We start from the raw sequence: 16,827 nt of genomic DNA, 5'->3' as shown, positions 1-16,827 counted from the left end.
CAAAAGCCTTGCTGAGATCAAGGCAGACAACATCCACCACTGGCCTCCCCTCATCTACCCAGCCAGACATTCCATCAGAGAAGGCTATCGGGTTGGTCAGGCATGATTCCCCCTTGGTGAATCTGTGTTGACTCTTCCTGATGACCCCTTTTCCTCCACGTGCTTTGAGATGACCACCAGGATGAGCTGTTCCATCACCTTTCCAGGGATGGAGGTGAGGCTGGCTGGCCTGTAGTCTCCCGGATCCTCCCTCTTGCCCTTTTTGAAGGCCAGAGTGGCCCTGGCTTTCCTCCTGTCCTCAGGCACCCCTCCTGTTCTCCATGGCCTTTCAAAGATGGTGGGGAGCGGCTTGGCAATAGTGTCTGCCAGCTCCCTCAGCGCTCTGGGTGCATCCCGACAGGGCCCATGGATTTGTGGGTGTCTAGCTGCTTAAGTGATCTCTAACATGATCCTCCTCGACCAAGAGAGACTCTTCCTTTCTCCAGACTTCCTTTCTTGCCTCCAGGCTCTGGGATAACAGAGGGCCGGCCTCGGCAGTGAAGGCTGAAGCAAAGGCAGCATTCAATAACTCCTCTTTCTCTGTCCCTGGGCACCAGGGCACCCACCTCAGTCAGCAGCCGGCCCACATTTTCCCGAGTCATCCTTCTCCTGCTGAGGTACTGGAAGAAGCCCTTCTTGTCCCTGACCTCCCTCACCAGGTTTCATTCCAAACACACCTTGGCCCGCCTCATCGCCTTCCTGTGTGTTCTGGCAACATCCCTATATTCCTCCCAAGTGGCTTGTCCCTCCTTCCACATCCTGAATGTTCATGATCTCATGTGACTGCAGCAGTGACTTTGGGCAGAGCTGCTGGTGCTGCTGGTGGCCAGTTCCCTGGCAGGGTTCCTGAAACAATCAGACAAGGCAGCAGGGGAGCTTGCTTGGTGGGGCAGAGGGCTTTGACATCATGCAGGAGACTGGCAGAGGATTTCAGATGATCACTGCCAGCCCTTCGGGGTCCTTGCCCTGCCTGGCCCCTGCTGCTCCTTGTAAGTTGAAGAGTGGAGAATGTTTTTGCAGTGCCTTGCTGCCGCAGTCAAGCTAGAACCAGTGGGACAAGTGCACGGGAGTTGTTGCACTTGCTGCACTTGGCATTGCAGCACAGCAACTGCCAGGTCAGATGTGGTTGTGGCCCAAGTGCTTCTGCTTCACAGCTGTGCTGGAGGAATGGCAATGGCATTTCAGAGCTGCATTCCCAGAGGAGTCTCCCTGTTGGGGAATGGGACTGAGAGGGATGGTGCTCTCCGGGCCTTCTGGCTTGGATCACGCTTGCTTTAATCTCCCACCTGCCTCCTACAGCACTGGGCTGCCCGGAGCTGCTAAGTAGCTGCTTCATCCAGCAGATGCGGTATCAAAGGCAGGACAAACTTTCCAGCCCACTCTGCACTGGGTAAACCCTGCTGCCACTTGGTGCAGGCTATTTCCCCACGCTTTCTTTGATGGCCGAGTGCAGCTGAGCACCCTTGGCTCTACCATCAGGCTGTGGAACAGGTGACTGGAGAGGAAATTGCTGCAGAAGAACCTGCTGGAACTAACGGTGTAAGGAAACGGGAAAACATCCTGTTTAGTCTTGCCTGGAGACGAGGGGAGGCTGCCTGTGGCTGACCACAGCGTGCTGCCGGCGGGCAGGACCCCAGAGCAGCTGGGGAGATGCTGGAGTTGCCTCTGCTGCATGGTGCTGGGAAGAGGAGGTGCTGGAGGGCAACATGGCCCATCACCTCCAGGGGTGGACGTGCTGCCCTTCCATGCCCACAGCCATAGTCGAGGATGGAAGCTGTGCAGCTGGGGACCGGAGAGGAGCACTGGTTTAGGTCCTTGTGGGGCATCTCCCTCAGATGCTCTGCACCAGCACCAACTCTTGTGTGTTCCCTTTGCCAAGCTGCTCCTGGACCCTGACACCAGCAAGGACTGACCTACGCCTAGGAGGGCAACAGGAGACTTCGATAAACAAGAAAATTAAGTGTGTGAAGTTGGCTTTGGGGGAAATCTGTTTTTCAAGGAATAGCTTCTGTGAGGCAGCAGCTTTGGCCATGGGTAAATGAGATGCCACTAGTGTAAGCCCCGTGGGCTCAGTTACTGGTGTAGCCCTCGTACAAGCTGGCAGCAAGTCCCCAGCCTACTGAGACATTTTGCCATCCTTGACATTTAGGCCCCAAAGCCAGTGGGACAGCAGCTGCCAAGGGCTTGCAGCAGCTGCTGAACTTCAACCAGTATAAAAACTTGAGCTGGGGCAGAGGAACACCAGTATAGTTCATGTTCTGCTGGTCAGAGGCAGAAGGAGGACTGGGTGATACAGACTTCTTCCAAGCCAACTGGTTCCCACAGGACGTGAGAGCTGGTGAAAGGGTGACTTTAAGAAAGGAAAGTGGTTCTCAGGGTAGAAACAGGGTTTTTTTCTTGTGGGTCTTTATGCAGAATTGGCAAGTGCAGAAACACCCCTCCCCTGCCACATGGACACATACAGGTTCACATTTTCCCACCTCCTCTGCTATGAAAGGCCAGCATGCTCAGGAGGATGAGCCTGGAGCAGGAGTCATCACCACTGACCTTCCTCCTGGTGGAGGCCATGGACCAGGTGGGCGAAGCACAGGAGGGCAGTGCTGCAGTTCTGCCCCCTCCTTACCTTCCCCAGCTGCTCCCTGCGACTCACACAGAGCACAACGCCAGAGGACACTGAAGGCGGAGACGTGATGTTTAATGTCAGGACTCGGGATGATGCCCAGGATCCCATCCCTGCTGCAGATGCTTATAAGCTTTCAGCACCGAGGTCACTCACCTTTGTCATGGTATTCAGCATCCCCTGCAGACCCATCTGCTGCTCTTACCCTCCCAGCTCAGCTTTTGCTGCAGAGCAGGTGGAAAGGGACAGGCTGTAAAAGCAAAACTGCCTCTGGAGCCTTTGAAAATGCAGACAAACACCAGTGATACGCTCAGACCTTTATTAGGTGGAGGAAGGGCTAAAAAGAAATGAAACTCCTAAAACATTCACCGCACTGGTGCAGGACAAGAAGGACCAGGAGTTGCTGGTCTTTGTTTTAAAAAAAGTGGGGGGGGACAGGTGAAGTTTCCATCCAGTAGCTCTGCCTTTCCTGGGCAGGGTGGCTCAGGGCAAAAAGAGGTACAAGACACAGCTTATACTTTTATTTAAGAAACCGCTACATAGTTTTTGCCTCTAATGATGCAAAGGAGTTCCAGGACACACTGAGCCATCCAGATTCTCTTGCTAGAGAAACAAAATAAAACAAAACCGAACCAAAAAAGAAAATCCTGTCTTTTTATTATTCAGAAATTGAAAAATAAAAGGCTGAGGCTGCAGCTCAGGGCCACAGTGACCAAACTGCCCATGAGAGTTTATTTTTTACAGAACGAGGGAAGGGGGAGACAAAAGAAAGGGGAAGGCCCACGAAACTTTTTTATTCTCCCACCCCTCTTTTAAAGTAACAGCTATACTGGGGGCTGAGGGCAGAAATCAAACCAACAGGACACATCTGGATTTGTTTTTTGTGGCCTCCTGATTTGCCTGAATTTAGAACTGCATTAAATAAATGGGCTCCAGCTCATTTGTCTTTGTAACAGAGTTATAAAGCCCATAGAGCTTAAAAAAACAAGGAGGGATACCTTGGTGCAGATGGGAAATGAATAATTAGTTTTCCTACAAAGAAAATAAAACAGGCTGCAAGATGCAGAAAACCACATTTAGGCTCTATTACATTTACAAATACATACATAAATATATTACATACAACAGCAACTCAAAGAGGAAGCAGGCGAGTCACACAGAGGATGGCTGGCTGGCTGCAGTTCTCCCCGCACAGACATTTGGCTGAGCAGTTACTTCTCCTAATAATTCCAGGAATGGGCTTCGGCTTTTTCTCTTTTCTTTTTGTTTGGTTTTTTTTTGTGTTTTTTTTTTTTCTCCTCCTCTCCTTTCATTCTCTCCCCCCTCCCCGGTTTCGGGTTTAGTTTGTCCAGTATGGAGAAGTGCCATAGGCGGTTTTGGTAGCCTGAGACTTTTGCTGCATGGTGCTGGGTTGGTTGCGTTGGCCAGATCCACCCTAGAAAATGAAAACAAAGAAGATGCGGACATCAGCTGCCATAGCACCCGTGCTCCCAGAAAGACGAGCCCATCTGAATGTCACCAGAAGAGCTGCCGCCCTTGGGAACAGCCCTGATATCCACCAAGGGAGTGATGCTCCCCCTGCATCGATCCGTTTCTGCCCTGCAACACCTCCGCATCTTGCAGTCCAGGGCAAGCAGCCACAGAGTCATTAAACAGGAGCACAGGAACGTGTCATCCCTCTGCCCCTCACCCAAGATAGGTTCAAGCACAAGGAACGCAAGGAGCAGGACCAAGAACACTGTTTTTTCAGGAAACTTTTATAGCAAGGAAATGGACGGGCTGGTGAGACCAAGTCAGAGCCAACCTGCAAAAGGATACTTCATTGTTCCCCCAGAGTTACAGTGCAAGGGCTCACATTCTGTCTCCTGCCGCAGCCTGGGGACAGCAGCGGCTTCACACCTCACTGCCCATCCCCCCATGTAAGGACAGTCTCTTCACAGAATCACAGGCTGGCTGAGGCTGGCAGGGACCTCTCGAGGTATCTTGTCCAATTCCTCTGCTCAAGCAGGGTCACCTACAGCTGGCTGGCCAGCACCATGTCCAGAGAGGTCTGAGGATAAAGACTCCACAACCTCCTTGGGCAACCCGTGTCAGTGCTTGGTCACCATTCCAATCAAAAAAGCTTCTCCCGATGTTGAGATGGAGCCTCCCTTGTTTCAGTGTGCCCACTCCCTCTGGTCCTGTCACTGGGCACCACTGAGGAGAGCCTGGGTCAGTCCTCTTTACACCCTCCCCCTTCAGGTGTTTACATATATTGATGAGATCCCCCTAAGCCTTCTCTTCTCCAGGTTGAACTGTCCCAGGTCTCTCAGCCTTTCCTCAAAGGACAGATGATCCGGTCCCTTCACCATCCTTGTGGCCCTTTGTTGAACTCTCCAGTACATCCATGTCTCTCTGGTACTGGGGAGCCCAGAACTGGACACAGCACTCCAGGTGTGGCCTCACCAGTGCTAAGCAGAGGAGAAGGATCTCCTTCCCTTGACCTGCTGCCATTACTGTGCCTAATACAGCCCAGGACACTGTTGGTTGCCTTCGTGGCAAGGGCACATTGCTGGCTCATGGCCAACTCAGTGTCCACCAGGATCCCCAGGGCCTTTTCTGCCAATCTGCGTTGCCCCCCAGCGTGTACTAGTGCATGGGGCCGTCCCTCCCCAGGGGCAGGACGTGGCACTTCCCCTTGCTGAACTCGCTGAGGTCCCCCCACCCCAAGCTGGTCAACAGCATCGAGTCTGTCAGTCTGCAATCATTGTCATGGCCCTTTCCCAATGAGCGAAGCAAGACCCCTCAGACCCTGCCCCGCTGGGATGTGGGGGCAGCACTCGGTCCTCAGGCATGCTGCAGAGGCAGGAGGGGCTGACTCACCTGCCCGTCTTGCTGAAGATGGTGATGCAGCATCTGGGAATGAGGCTGCTGATGTGCAGGCAGGATATGGAGAAAGGGGGCTGGAGCGTAACCCGGGGCAGCACCAGGGTTCAGGGGCCCAGTCGATCCGAGAGCAGAGGGCAGGCTGAAAGGAGGCGGTGTGCCAGCATGGAATCCCTGCTTGTCAAATGTCTGCATAGGAGGCAAGGGGGGACAGTGTCAGAGACTGGTGTGAGCAGCCCCACAAGTGACCAGGCAAGCACAGGAGTGGCCCAAACACACACCACTTGAACCTTTCACCACTCCATGAGTAAGCCCCTTTTTTCCCCCTGACCTCTTTTTACTCAGTGGGACATGGGATGGCAGCAGCTGCCTGAAATCACACATTGCAGGGGCTCAGCCTGGAATTACTTGACCTACCCAGGGCAGCCCAACAAAACTGAATGAAGAATTTGCAGTGAGATTTTCCTCCCTCTGGCCAAAGCTTGACTCCTAGTGCTAAGCACGTAGCCGAGGGCTGGCTTCCTACCTGTAAGCATGAATCACAGACACAGATTCCCCCAGCTGAGGGTGCAAGGAGGAGAAAACAGGAACTGGGCATAAGCTGACTGCACACTACAGCTTGTAAAAGCACTTTCAGCCTTCCCTGGGAAGCTGTGTGCTGAACGACGGCCACAGAAGAGCATGGGACACTGTGTTAGGGGTGGACACTACTGACTGGTCTCTCTGGTGAAAAGAAAATGCCCTCTAGACTCACCTGCTTTGGGGGCTATTTCGACTAAAAACATTAGCCCCATCACATTCATTTGCACCCAGGATACAGCTCATGTGGGGCTGTGTGTGGCACTGCACCTATGTCAGGAGCTGCTGTCAGGACCTGACATGGCAGAAACAATGCAACAGAGGGCAAGACTCCAACAGCAAACAGGAACAGCACCAGAAATGCCACAGCCTGCTGACCCTGAGACCAACTGGTCTGAGAATAGGATGGGAGCCATCAGCCTGGCCTCAGGCCATCAGGGAGGAGGGTACAGCATTGCTCACCTGAGTCTTGTTATAGACTGAGCCACTGATATCAGGCACACCTGTGTTACTTGAGGTCACAGAAACACCTGAAAAACAAAAAAAAGCCATTGACAATGAGAAAGTCAACCACCACCCAACATAAACCCCATGCTTTGCTCCTGGCACCTCCAGCAGCCTTGGTAGATGCACCTTCATCCACAGCTACTGCACCACACCCCTTGCTGCTGCTACTGGCCAGCCCAGCGGGGCTCTCCATGCTCTTACACCCACAGCACCCCACATGGGAACAGAAGAAAGGGCTCGGCTCTTCGCTCCCACAGGAAAATGGGAAAACAGTCCACCAGGATAAATCACCCACATCCATGACCCAGTACCGCTTGGATTCAAATGCACTTCACCAGGCAGCAGCTGGCTGCACTGCACACTCATTTAAGCTCACGAAAAGCCAGCTTTCCCCTAGGATTAGGGATGCATTTGGCTCTATTGCAGTGTTCAAGAGCTTTCCAGTAGTGCACTGAGTGATGAAACCCAGCATCTGCTATACATTTGACCCCTTGTCCTTTTACACCCTGCAGAAGGGTGAAGTCTGCAATGCTCCTCTGCCCAGAGAGAGTATCACTGATTCAGGCTGGCTTCCACCTGGACCAGCCGGTGCCGCAACAGGCTCAGAAACACCCACTTACCAGCAAGGTGACTCTCAAAGCAGCCACTTATTCACTGTCTCAGAAAGACTGGCTCTAATAATTCCACTTGGATTGGAATAAAACCAGTGGTTCCTTTGGCCAGTGATCAAAGGACTGGACTCGGAGGGTTTGCACTGCTCTAAGGTTGTACCCTTCCTAGGACATTGCTCCTTTTTGGATTGCTCCTCTACAGAGGAAAGTGTGAGCAGCTCTTGGCTGAAGACAGTCCAGTTGGTGTTTCAAATGCACAGCAAATGCTTGGTATTTGTTAAGCCCAACAATGAACTAGTTAGTGGTAAGCAGTTCAGCACACACTTCTCAGTTCTAACCAGCAGGTGCAGAATAAAGCTTTCCTATAAGCTGTATACGTTCTTCAGCCTTCACAAAGAAAACATTTCCAGGCATGAAACAATGTGATAAGTTAGAGGGTTTACAGACAGCAGCTGAAACAGCAGCCCAGAGATGCCCTGCTTGCCCCTAACACACGGCTATGCTGGGTGTCTACCAAGAAAATTAAAATCTAGTCATGATTTGGCACAGGACCATTTGAGTAGCAGCATCCAACCGCTCAGGCTTCAAGAACATGACACTGCTGTAGGACCACTACCCTTCAGCAAAGAAAACTTTGGCAGAGGAAGCAGCTTACCATTTCTCCTATATATAATTGTGGACAAATCTGCGCATCAGCCACAAAAATCCTTATGCAAAGTCCACTCATAAGATTTAGAAGGAACACTTGGGACATTTAAAAAAGCATACGGGAGATGGAGAAACAGCTTGGATTGTGGCCCTGTTTAGAGCTGGCTGCTGTGTTGACTGCACAGCACTGGGACTCTACCCTACTAAATCCCACTGAAGAGCATCCTTAAGTCTCATGTGTTACCTTTCCCAGGTCCAGTGCCAGCAGATTTGTTTTGTGCTTGAGATGACCCACTGTAGCCTCCTTTGCTGTAATCTCCAGCTGCCGTTCCCTGCGTTAAGTCATCATAGCCTGCCGGTGTGTACAAGACAAGGTGTTACAGTGTGCAAGCAGCTCTGCAGACCCTCACATGAAAAGCGCAGTGGTAAGCGTACCTGTTCCATAGCTGTGCTGCCCATAGCCACTCGCTTGCTGGAAGGGAGTCGATGCGGTGTTCAGGTTGACTCCGTGCTGTTTAGCAGATGCCGGAGGTACCTGAACAAAGGGAACAAAAGGCGCTGTTAACAGGGAATGTCGCGCAAAACACAAGCTCCCTCTGCCATCTAGTGGGGGAGGAAATTTCATCTGGAGTTGGGAGTATTGGGATGGCATGGGAGACAGCACTCATGCTTTCAGCAGCAACTCGCTGTAGTGGATGTGTGCAAGCCCCACGTTTTCTGCTACAGCTGCCCCTCAGATTGCAGTGCAACCTCCTTTCGGAACAGGCTGCGTATTTCTTTCATGCGCTGAATGTAAACAGCAAATTCCAAGAAGGAGCAGTTGCAGTGCTCTCCCTCCAGAATCAAATAAAACATCAATTCCTGCCCTGAGGCTGCTGCATGGAACACTGCCCTACTGAGCCCTAAACCAGACTTATCTACCCCTCTGCCTGGAGCATCACCTCTTCCCGAATAACCTTCTTCCTCCTAAGACTAGCAGCACAGCTTTCTGACTTAATGGGGTCTCCTCCATCCTCAAAAGGATTTCCTAGGCACTCTCAGCTCACGCAGATTTGGGTCTCCCCTTCAGTCTCCAGAGACTACAGTAAGAGCTTTCAGGAACACCGAGTCCATGAGCTACAGTTGTCTCTATTCACAGTAACCTGCATAGGAGTCCATGAGTACTGGCCTTTTAAATTTCCTGTTTTCTTGGGGAAGGGACTGAAACTATTTTCTCATGCTTGCACATTTTTGGAAATCCCTTGCAGACTGGGGAAGATGACTCTACTCCATTCTCACGAGACCCCACCTCAGTACCAGATCCAGCTCTGGGGTCCCCAGTACAGCAAGACACGGACCTTTCAGAACAGGTCCAGAGGAGGGCCACAAAAATGATCCAACAGCTGGAGCACCCCTCCTATGACGAAAGGCTGAGAAAGTTGAAGTTTTTCAGCCTGGAGAAGAGAAGGCTCCAGGAACACCTTATTGCAGCCTTTCAATACTAGACGGGGGGGTGCTTATAAGAAAGAGGGAGAAAAACTTTTTACCAGCCAGTGACAGCACACAGGGCAATGTTTTCAAACTGAAAGAAGGTAGGTTTAGACTGGATCTAAGGAAGATTTTTTTTTAAGACAAGGGTGGTGAGACACTGGAACAGGTTGCCCAGAGAAGTTGTGGAAGCCCCATCCCTGGCAGTGTTCAAGGCCAGGCTGGATGGGGCTTTCAGCAGCCTGGTCTGGTGGAAGGTGTCCCTGCCCATGACAGGGGGGTTGGACTAGGTGATCTTTGAAAGTCCCTTCCAATCCAAACCATTCCATGATTCTAAGAATCATAAAGAGCAAAATCAGAGGCATGAAGGGAAGGTTACAGTTCAGGCTGTTACACTTACAAACATGGTCGGCCCATACTGGAATGCACTGGGTACACCGGGCACACCAGCGTAATAAGGTAACCCAGTGTAGCTGTATCCTGGGGGCAGGGTCGGGTTGAGGAAGGGCTGCTGAGTCGTGTGATGAGTCTGCGTCTGGTTCTGCTGCGGTTGGGCAAGTGTGGTAGCAGGAGCAGGGGAGGCAGAATCCCCACGGCCAAATTTTGTTACATCACCTGTGAAAGAAAGCACTGGTCAGAAACGCTGTCAAAACTACTCCAAAAGTGAAGGACTCTAAGGATTCAAATCCTCTGAATACAAGTAGACAGCTACAGAAGAGAGCACATGCTACACTTGAAAGCCTGCAGCTGTTCACGGGAAGCGCACTCCCTGTCTCTGTTCCTGATGGCCACAGGGACATTGCCTGTTTGTGGCACAGAACTCTGTGCCATGGCTAACGCATCGGTAAAACGGAGATACCAATACTTACCTATCTCACAGCGTCTGAGCAGATTCACTAGTATCAGATCATTGCAATAAAACATGCTAAAAGCAGAAGTATGGCAAATTGCCAAAGAGCAAATGGTTGCTGGGTTAAAGTGTGACTCTCCTAGGTGTTAAACTGATTAGCTAAGCTGCATGGGCTTAAAGCAAGTTAGGATTTACGGGCAGTGATGGGCATATTTTTGTCAATGTCTGTTTATTTGTCAAGCATGACTAGTTAAGATGTCCGGTTCCTCACACCACCAAAGTTCTGGAGACAGTAGCTGAAGGCCAGGAAAGCAAGGCTTGCATCGTGGGCCACCTTATTGAAGAAGTAGGAAGGGAAATTTGGTTATTAATCCAAAAGCAGCCTCCCAAGAGAAATGATTATGAAGCAGAAAACTCCTGAACACTTGCATTTTCTGGTACCCTACAGAGCAGCATGTTCATATGCTTTTTAGGGAGATTACATACATCAATTGCATCTATCCCATTCCCAACCAGTATTTCTTTTTGTTGGTTACCAAGAAGCATGAGAACACATAATACCATCATTACAAGAATTATAAAACTGTAGCCATAGGCGTTAAGCTGTAATCAGATGGCAGGATGAAAACCACTGGCTCAAAAATCTGGATGGCATTAATGTCATCTTTGCACAATGATAACTGAAGAGCAAGAGCAGGCACGAGGAAAGGCTTCTCAGAACACATGCTTCCAGGAACGAAGTCCATTAGATTTGGGGAGGGCAAGAGAGAGCCTGATGGATGCACCTCCTGCTGGTAACACAAAAGTGCTAAAATAGCAGTAATGAACTACGGGGAGCTGCTGGGGCTGTGTGGGGTGTGTGTGTCTATTCCAGTGCCAAAAAAAGAAGGCAAGCAAATGAATTTTGAAAAGAATGATTAAGCTATGGAATATTTTCAAACACTTGTATGTGCTTGGGAAGGGCACTAGGTGACACTGCCATTTACATTCTTAACAATTTTACACGTATCCTCAAAGGATATCCAACTTATTCCCAGAAGTCATCACACATGAATTACTGACCAAAACCATGAAGAAACATCAGTGTGAAGGTTGAGAGGGAGATGCTCCCTTTTGTTTGACTAGTTTGGACTGATGGGTTTAACTGCTTACAGAAGGGGAAAAAAACAGTTGCTCTTTCAGCAACAGCAGGATGACCTGCATTTAGAAATCAACACATTTCACCACACTCGTCTTTAAATAGCACTCACCTGAGTACGGGTTGTTAGCAAGGCTCCCATCTCTGCCTGTCAAGGTTGCAGGAGCAGGGAATGTAATTCCGTAGTAATCCTTGGAAAGAGACATCGTTTATTAATAGTTGGAACTGTAACACAGGTGGACAGCTCTTACCAAACCCATTATCATATGCATAAGAAAATTTAAAAAGGAAGAACTAAAGGAAGTTTGGGCAGAAGCTGACCTTCGCACTCACAGCAGAGCTGAAGATTTACGTGGATCCTCAACTTTAAAATTAACCTCTTTTTTAGACACTTTTAATATTATATACAAATACTTCATCACTTAACGGTAAGTTAAAGGCAACAGCTAAATGCTTTCCCCTCCCAATCTTCAGCTCTGAGCTGTCTTCTTCCAGCGAGACTGCACCTCAAAGAGCAACAGGTCACTGCGGCCCAAAGACCTGGGGTCAAGCCAGAACCGTAATCACAACATGGATATAGTCTAAAGGTCTTACTCTTGTAGCATGCCCTATTTTCTAAAAGTGGAAATGTCAGCTAGGAAAACAGCACAAACATTAAAAAAAAAGGGGTGGGGAGAAAAAGGGTTACTACCATATGACTGGAAAATTTGTTTAAACTATGTTACAGGAGACCTCAGGGTAGTTAGTAGTCTCCAAAGTGGGGTGCACAAGACAATCCACTGGAGTGCATGAAGAACATAGTTTTGGTATATTAATAAATAAAATTTTATAAAATTTTAAAATAGTGTTTGTTTAACCTTCCATCCTTTTTTAATTTTTATTTTTTATATGTTTTATAGCATACATATTAGTACAGTAGTGTATGTATGTAATTTAGAAATTACAAAAAAAATACACTGAGGTCAAGTGCTCACAAATTTTGTACTGATGGGGTGTGTAATCAAAAAATGCAGAGACCTCCACCTTAGATCATTCTTCTAGGTGCTCTACAGGAGGTGACTGGACACACTAGCAAAACCAAAGCAGCATTTTGTCCTCAGTTTCAGAGAAAAAGAGAAAAGTGTGCTCTTCCCTAGCTGAGTGAACATCACATGTGGGGCTGGTACTCCACAAAGTATTTTTCCTCCTAATCCTCACGGTTTACTCCTCACCACCTCAAATCCATCAAGAGTTAGTGCTTTAACCAGTAAAGTATCCATTTCCACACGTTCTCCAACATCCTCCTCCTTCATATCCCTCTCTGAAAATACCCAGCACCTCAAATGCTTTCTCAGAGTTGACAGCACCTTCCACCTTGTTGCATTTCTGTACATCACTCCTCTGTTTCCTACACCCAATCCTCCATCACTCAGCATGAAATAATCTGGCAAAGATGCAGTACTGCAGTTTCTTTTCTGTAACGTGAAGCAGTGCCATATTTCATCATTTTTTCCTTTCCCAGATAATTCCACTTTATCAACTCTGGCATGGATCACTTAACAAACGAGAAAGAAGCGCTCCCATCTCCTTTTGGGGAAAATGCCATAAAAAGCAGACCTGGAGAAAAGGTCTGAACAGGATTTGGTGAATATGAACTGGAACGGACACATCAGCATTTGCCTATAGATGAACTGGACAAAATATAACCAAATCTGCATGAAAACAGGGTCTAGGGACTGCAATCATTCCTACTGCCCCTCAGGTCTGGGAGAACCACATCAGCACTGGATAGCCCTATCCCACGCACCTGTGCATGCAAGCATTCCAAACAAAAAAACCATGAGAAAATACGACTGCCAGCCAGTTATGCCCACCCACAGGACAAGATCAGAAGAGACGCTCTGCTCTTCAGAGAATCATGGGTATTTCCTGACCTACAGAAGGCATGCAGGAGAAGGTGCCTAAAGTCAAAACTGAAATATTAGGAATAGACTCAAAAAGTGAGGCAGAAAAGGGCTGAAAAAAAGGTAAGTGGTCTGATGGAATAGACTTAAGCTCCACCAAGCAGCTGGCTAGGAACCACGCATACCATACCACCTAAAGTGTTTGTAAGGTCTGCTACAGGCAGCCTGCAACAGACTAGTAGAAAAGACAGCATATCCCAATGTAATAAACACAGGTGAAAAATACCCACAAAACCAAACCAAAAACCAATGAAAAACCCAGTGAGAATTTACAGCATCAGCATAGAAACGAATTAATTGAGTTAAAATAAAAAAGAACCCCATCCCAAACCTTTGGGAAAAACCCCGTTCTTGCAGTATCAGCAGCAGCCAGTGCCTCTTGCTGCTGGAAGCTTCCCAGGAAGCAGTGACGACATGCGCTTGAGACTCTGCCCACTTTTGCTTTCTAGATGTAAGGGGACCGGCATATCAAAGAAATATTCCCACCCTTTCCTGCCACCCAAACACCTAATGTTGCCTGATTTCTACAACACATTCAAAACACAATAAACTCTCCCCCCAATCTGGAAATCACAGTAATTCCATGAACAGTTCATGAAAAATCCTTTGTAACATTTATGAATCTATTTCTAAATATAAACAAACAGAGGACAAGTAACTCCGAGGGTGAGGGGAATGACAGGTACCCCAAAAATACCCTGCAAGATATTTGCAGGGAGGGGAAAAACTCTTTGACCAGCAAAGCTGCAGACGCTACAGAAAGGAAAAGGAAAACAAGAAAAAAAAGAGACACACAAACTGAAAATATTTTTCAATAAGAAATGAAGGAAAATATGCAATAACTCATATATACAAACAGTATCAGAGCAGGGAATAAGAAAAAAGGATGTTGGTAGGCAGAGAAACCTGAAAATACAAACCAAGAAAGCCAACTCTAAAAGCAAAGAAAAGGGAAACCCTGAAACACATCCTCAGCACAGCTGCCTTAAAAGGTTCTGCTGTCCTGCTTCCACATCTCCCGTTGAACCACAACAGCACAGGAGCAAGGCTCCCCCTGCACCCCAACAGCAGCACTGGGAAAGAACCAACCCCTTTTCCCTAAGCCATCTCCTGTTCACAAGCCCTCAGGAGAAAGTACACTGGAAGTAAAAATGAAAATGAAAACAGGGAAATTCTGTTTAGATGCGATGATGATGAAAGGAAAGCCATGGCAGCACCACATAAAGCCGGCCACCCGGCACCACACCAAGCACAGCGACCACCCGCAACACCACCAAGCCTGCCCGGGCTCCTGCACAGCGACACCCACCCAACCACCATGACAGCGCCCGCAACCCCGCAGCCCCGCCTGACGCACGGCGCCACGCCGCTCCTGCTCCTCCTGACGGCTCTCGCCACCGCCCTCGCCTGCCACCACCTGCGGCCCGGCGACGACACCTTCCCCTGGGACGGCCTCCGGCTCCTCCAGGCCATGGCTCCCAGCCCGACACAGCCCTGCCAGCAACACCAGGCGCCCTTCCGCTTCCCCGACACCCTCCTCCACACCAGCCACCCACAGCAAGCCGCCGCCACCGCCCTCCGCATCCTACAGCACCTCTTCCACACCCTCAGCAGCCCCAGCACCCCACAACACTGGGACACCGGCGCACGCCACCACCTCCTCAACCACCTACAGCACTACATCCAACGCCTGGAGCAATGCCCGACAGCCAACAGGACACTCCTCAAAAGGCAAGGGCCTCGCAACCTGCTGCTCAGCATCAACAGGTACTTCACGCACATCCAGAACTTCCTCCACACCCACAACTACAGCGCCTGTGCCTGGGACCACGTCCGCCTCGAAGCTCGTGCCTGCTTCCAACGCTTGGACACACTCATACGGCAAATGAAGAGCTGAGCTGCTCCTGCCCACCACCAAGCCCACCCATGCCTGCCAACGCCAGTGGCCACAGATTGAGCAGGAGCAGCAGTAGCCCAGGCTGGCACTCTCGGTGCTGCTCACACCTCTTCTGGCCACGACCCGGCACTGATGGAGAGATGGGCATGACCATGGTGAGGCTGGGGCCAGGCTGTGGCACTGTCTGCTCATGGGCACCATGGCCACACCTTCACTGGAAAGGAAGGAGGAGGAAATTGCTGTGCTGCCTGCTCATGGACAACTGTGAGGCAATGGGGAGTGTGGTGGTATTTATTATACATACTGTTATCTTGCCCGTCCAGACTGCAGCCTCCCCTGATGGAGGGGAAGGTCCCCACAGACTGTGAGACTCTCATCCAGTGACTATTCACCACAGAAATCTAGAAACCTATTTATTTATTTATTTATTTATTTATTTATTTATTTAACCATTAATATCTATATTGCTATATTTATGTATTTATTCACTTGTTTGGAAATAAAGACTTTTTGCAAAAACAAAACAGAAGAAAAAGAAAAGAGGTGGTCATCATTCATGTACCTGACAGGCAAAGACGGGGTCTCTGTAAGGCAGGCAGGGATGACCACCCCTCTGGCAGCCTGTCCCACTGATAGATGCCTCCTGCCCTGGTCAAATGCTCCATACAGGAGTCCACTCTTAGGGACCCACCACAGCCCTTCAAGCCCACAGGCATCTTTCACTAATGCAAGATGCCCGGAGCACACACTTGTCCTGATGACATGCTGCCTGCCCTGCACACTCCTTTCCCACCATCCACCCTCCCTCACTGCCAAAACATGAAAGCCACCTCCAAATCACCACCCCATATCACAACGAACCATTCAGCAATACCACCGCACTTAGAAGCAAGGAGGGTCCTGTGGACATGGTTCACCTCAAAGAGGTGAAGAGAGGACCACCAAGGCCTGTGGAGATTTGGACAAGGGATAGCATCTCAGTGCTACCAACCTCACCCAAGAAACCTTAAAAAATACCAAACAGCCCTGTGCTCAGGTGGCCAAGGAGGCCAGCAGCATCCTGGCTGGTGCCGGGAACGGCGTGGCCAGCAGGGCCAGGGCAGTGCTGTCCCCCTGCACTGGGCACTGGCGAGGCCGCCCCTCGACTCCTGTGTTCAGGTTGGGCCCCTCACTGCCAGGGGGACGCAGAGGGGCTGCAGCGTGTCCAGAGACGGGCAGGGGGCTGGTGCCGGGGCTGGGGCACAGGGCTGGTGGGGAGCGGCTGGGGGAACTGGGGGGGGTCAGCCTGGAGAGGAGGAGGCTCGGGGGCACCTTGTGGCTCCCTGCAGCTGCCTGACAGGAGGGTGTGGGCAGGGGGGTCGGTCTCTTCTCCCAGGTGAGAAGTGACAGGGCAAGAGGAGACGGCGTCAGTCTGTGCCGGGGAGGTTTAGGTTGGGTGTCGGGAAAAACGTTGTCACTGACAGGGTGGTGGAGCACTGGGACAGGCTGCCCAGGGAGACGGTGGAATCACTGTCCCTGGAGGTCTTTAAAAAATGCATAGATGTGGTGCTTAGGGATATGGTTTAGTGGTGGACTTGGCAGTTCTGGGCTAATGGTTGGACTCGATGCCTTAAAGGTCTTTTCCAACACAAAAAACCCACTGGAGATGCCCAGGACTGCTCAT

At 50.0% G+C, this 16,827-nt stretch overlaps 2 protein-coding genes across 5 annotated transcripts in view; one reads left to right on the top strand and one right to left on the bottom strand.

Annotated features, from left to right (window-relative positions):
- Positions 1–3,954: 3,954 nt before the first annotated feature.
- Positions 3,955–16,827, bottom strand: part of UBAP2 (ubiquitin associated protein 2) — a 93,082-nt gene continuing 80,209 nt past the window's right edge. For all 4 annotated transcript variants that reach the window (XM_037373117.1, XM_037373118.1, XM_037373119.1 and 1 more), the window contains 7 exons: positions 11,437–11,515; positions 9,737–9,951; positions 8,305–8,404; positions 8,114–8,221; positions 6,566–6,633; positions 5,522–5,713; positions 3,955–4,094 (listed from right to left, as the gene is read on the bottom strand). In XM_037373117.1, coding sequence (XP_037229014.1) covers positions 3,999–4,094; positions 5,522–5,713; positions 6,566–6,633; positions 8,114–8,221; positions 8,305–8,404; positions 9,737–9,951; positions 11,437–11,515 — 858 coding nt within the window. In that variant the 3' untranslated portion in view covers positions 3,955–3,998. The remainder of the gene's footprint in view (positions 4,095–5,521; positions 5,714–6,565; positions 6,634–8,113; positions 8,222–8,304; positions 8,405–9,736; positions 9,952–11,436; positions 11,516–16,827) is intronic.
- Positions 14,490–15,400, top strand: LOC119141184 (interferon-like). The gene has a single exon (XM_037373121.1). It carries the CDS (start codon positions 14,586–14,588, stop codon positions 15,162–15,164), a length of 579 nt encoding a protein of 192 aa, XP_037229018.1. The 5' UTR covers positions 14,490–14,585; the 3' UTR covers positions 15,165–15,400.

This window comes from Falco rusticolus, chromosome Z (assembly GCF_015220075.1).
Source record: "Falco rusticolus isolate bFalRus1 chromosome Z, bFalRus1.pri, whole genome shotgun sequence".
NCBI lineage: Eukaryota > Metazoa > Chordata > Aves > Falconiformes > Falconidae > Falco > Falco rusticolus.
Note: the sequence above shows the minus strand (reverse complement) of the source record. Positions and strands in the feature narration are given on the sequence as shown.

Excerpts from the sequence above, each read along its gene's own strand:
- LOC119141184 (XM_037373121.1), top strand. The coding sequence starts at position 14,586 with ATGACAGCGCCCGCAACCCCGCAGCCCCGCCTGACGCACGGCGCCACG.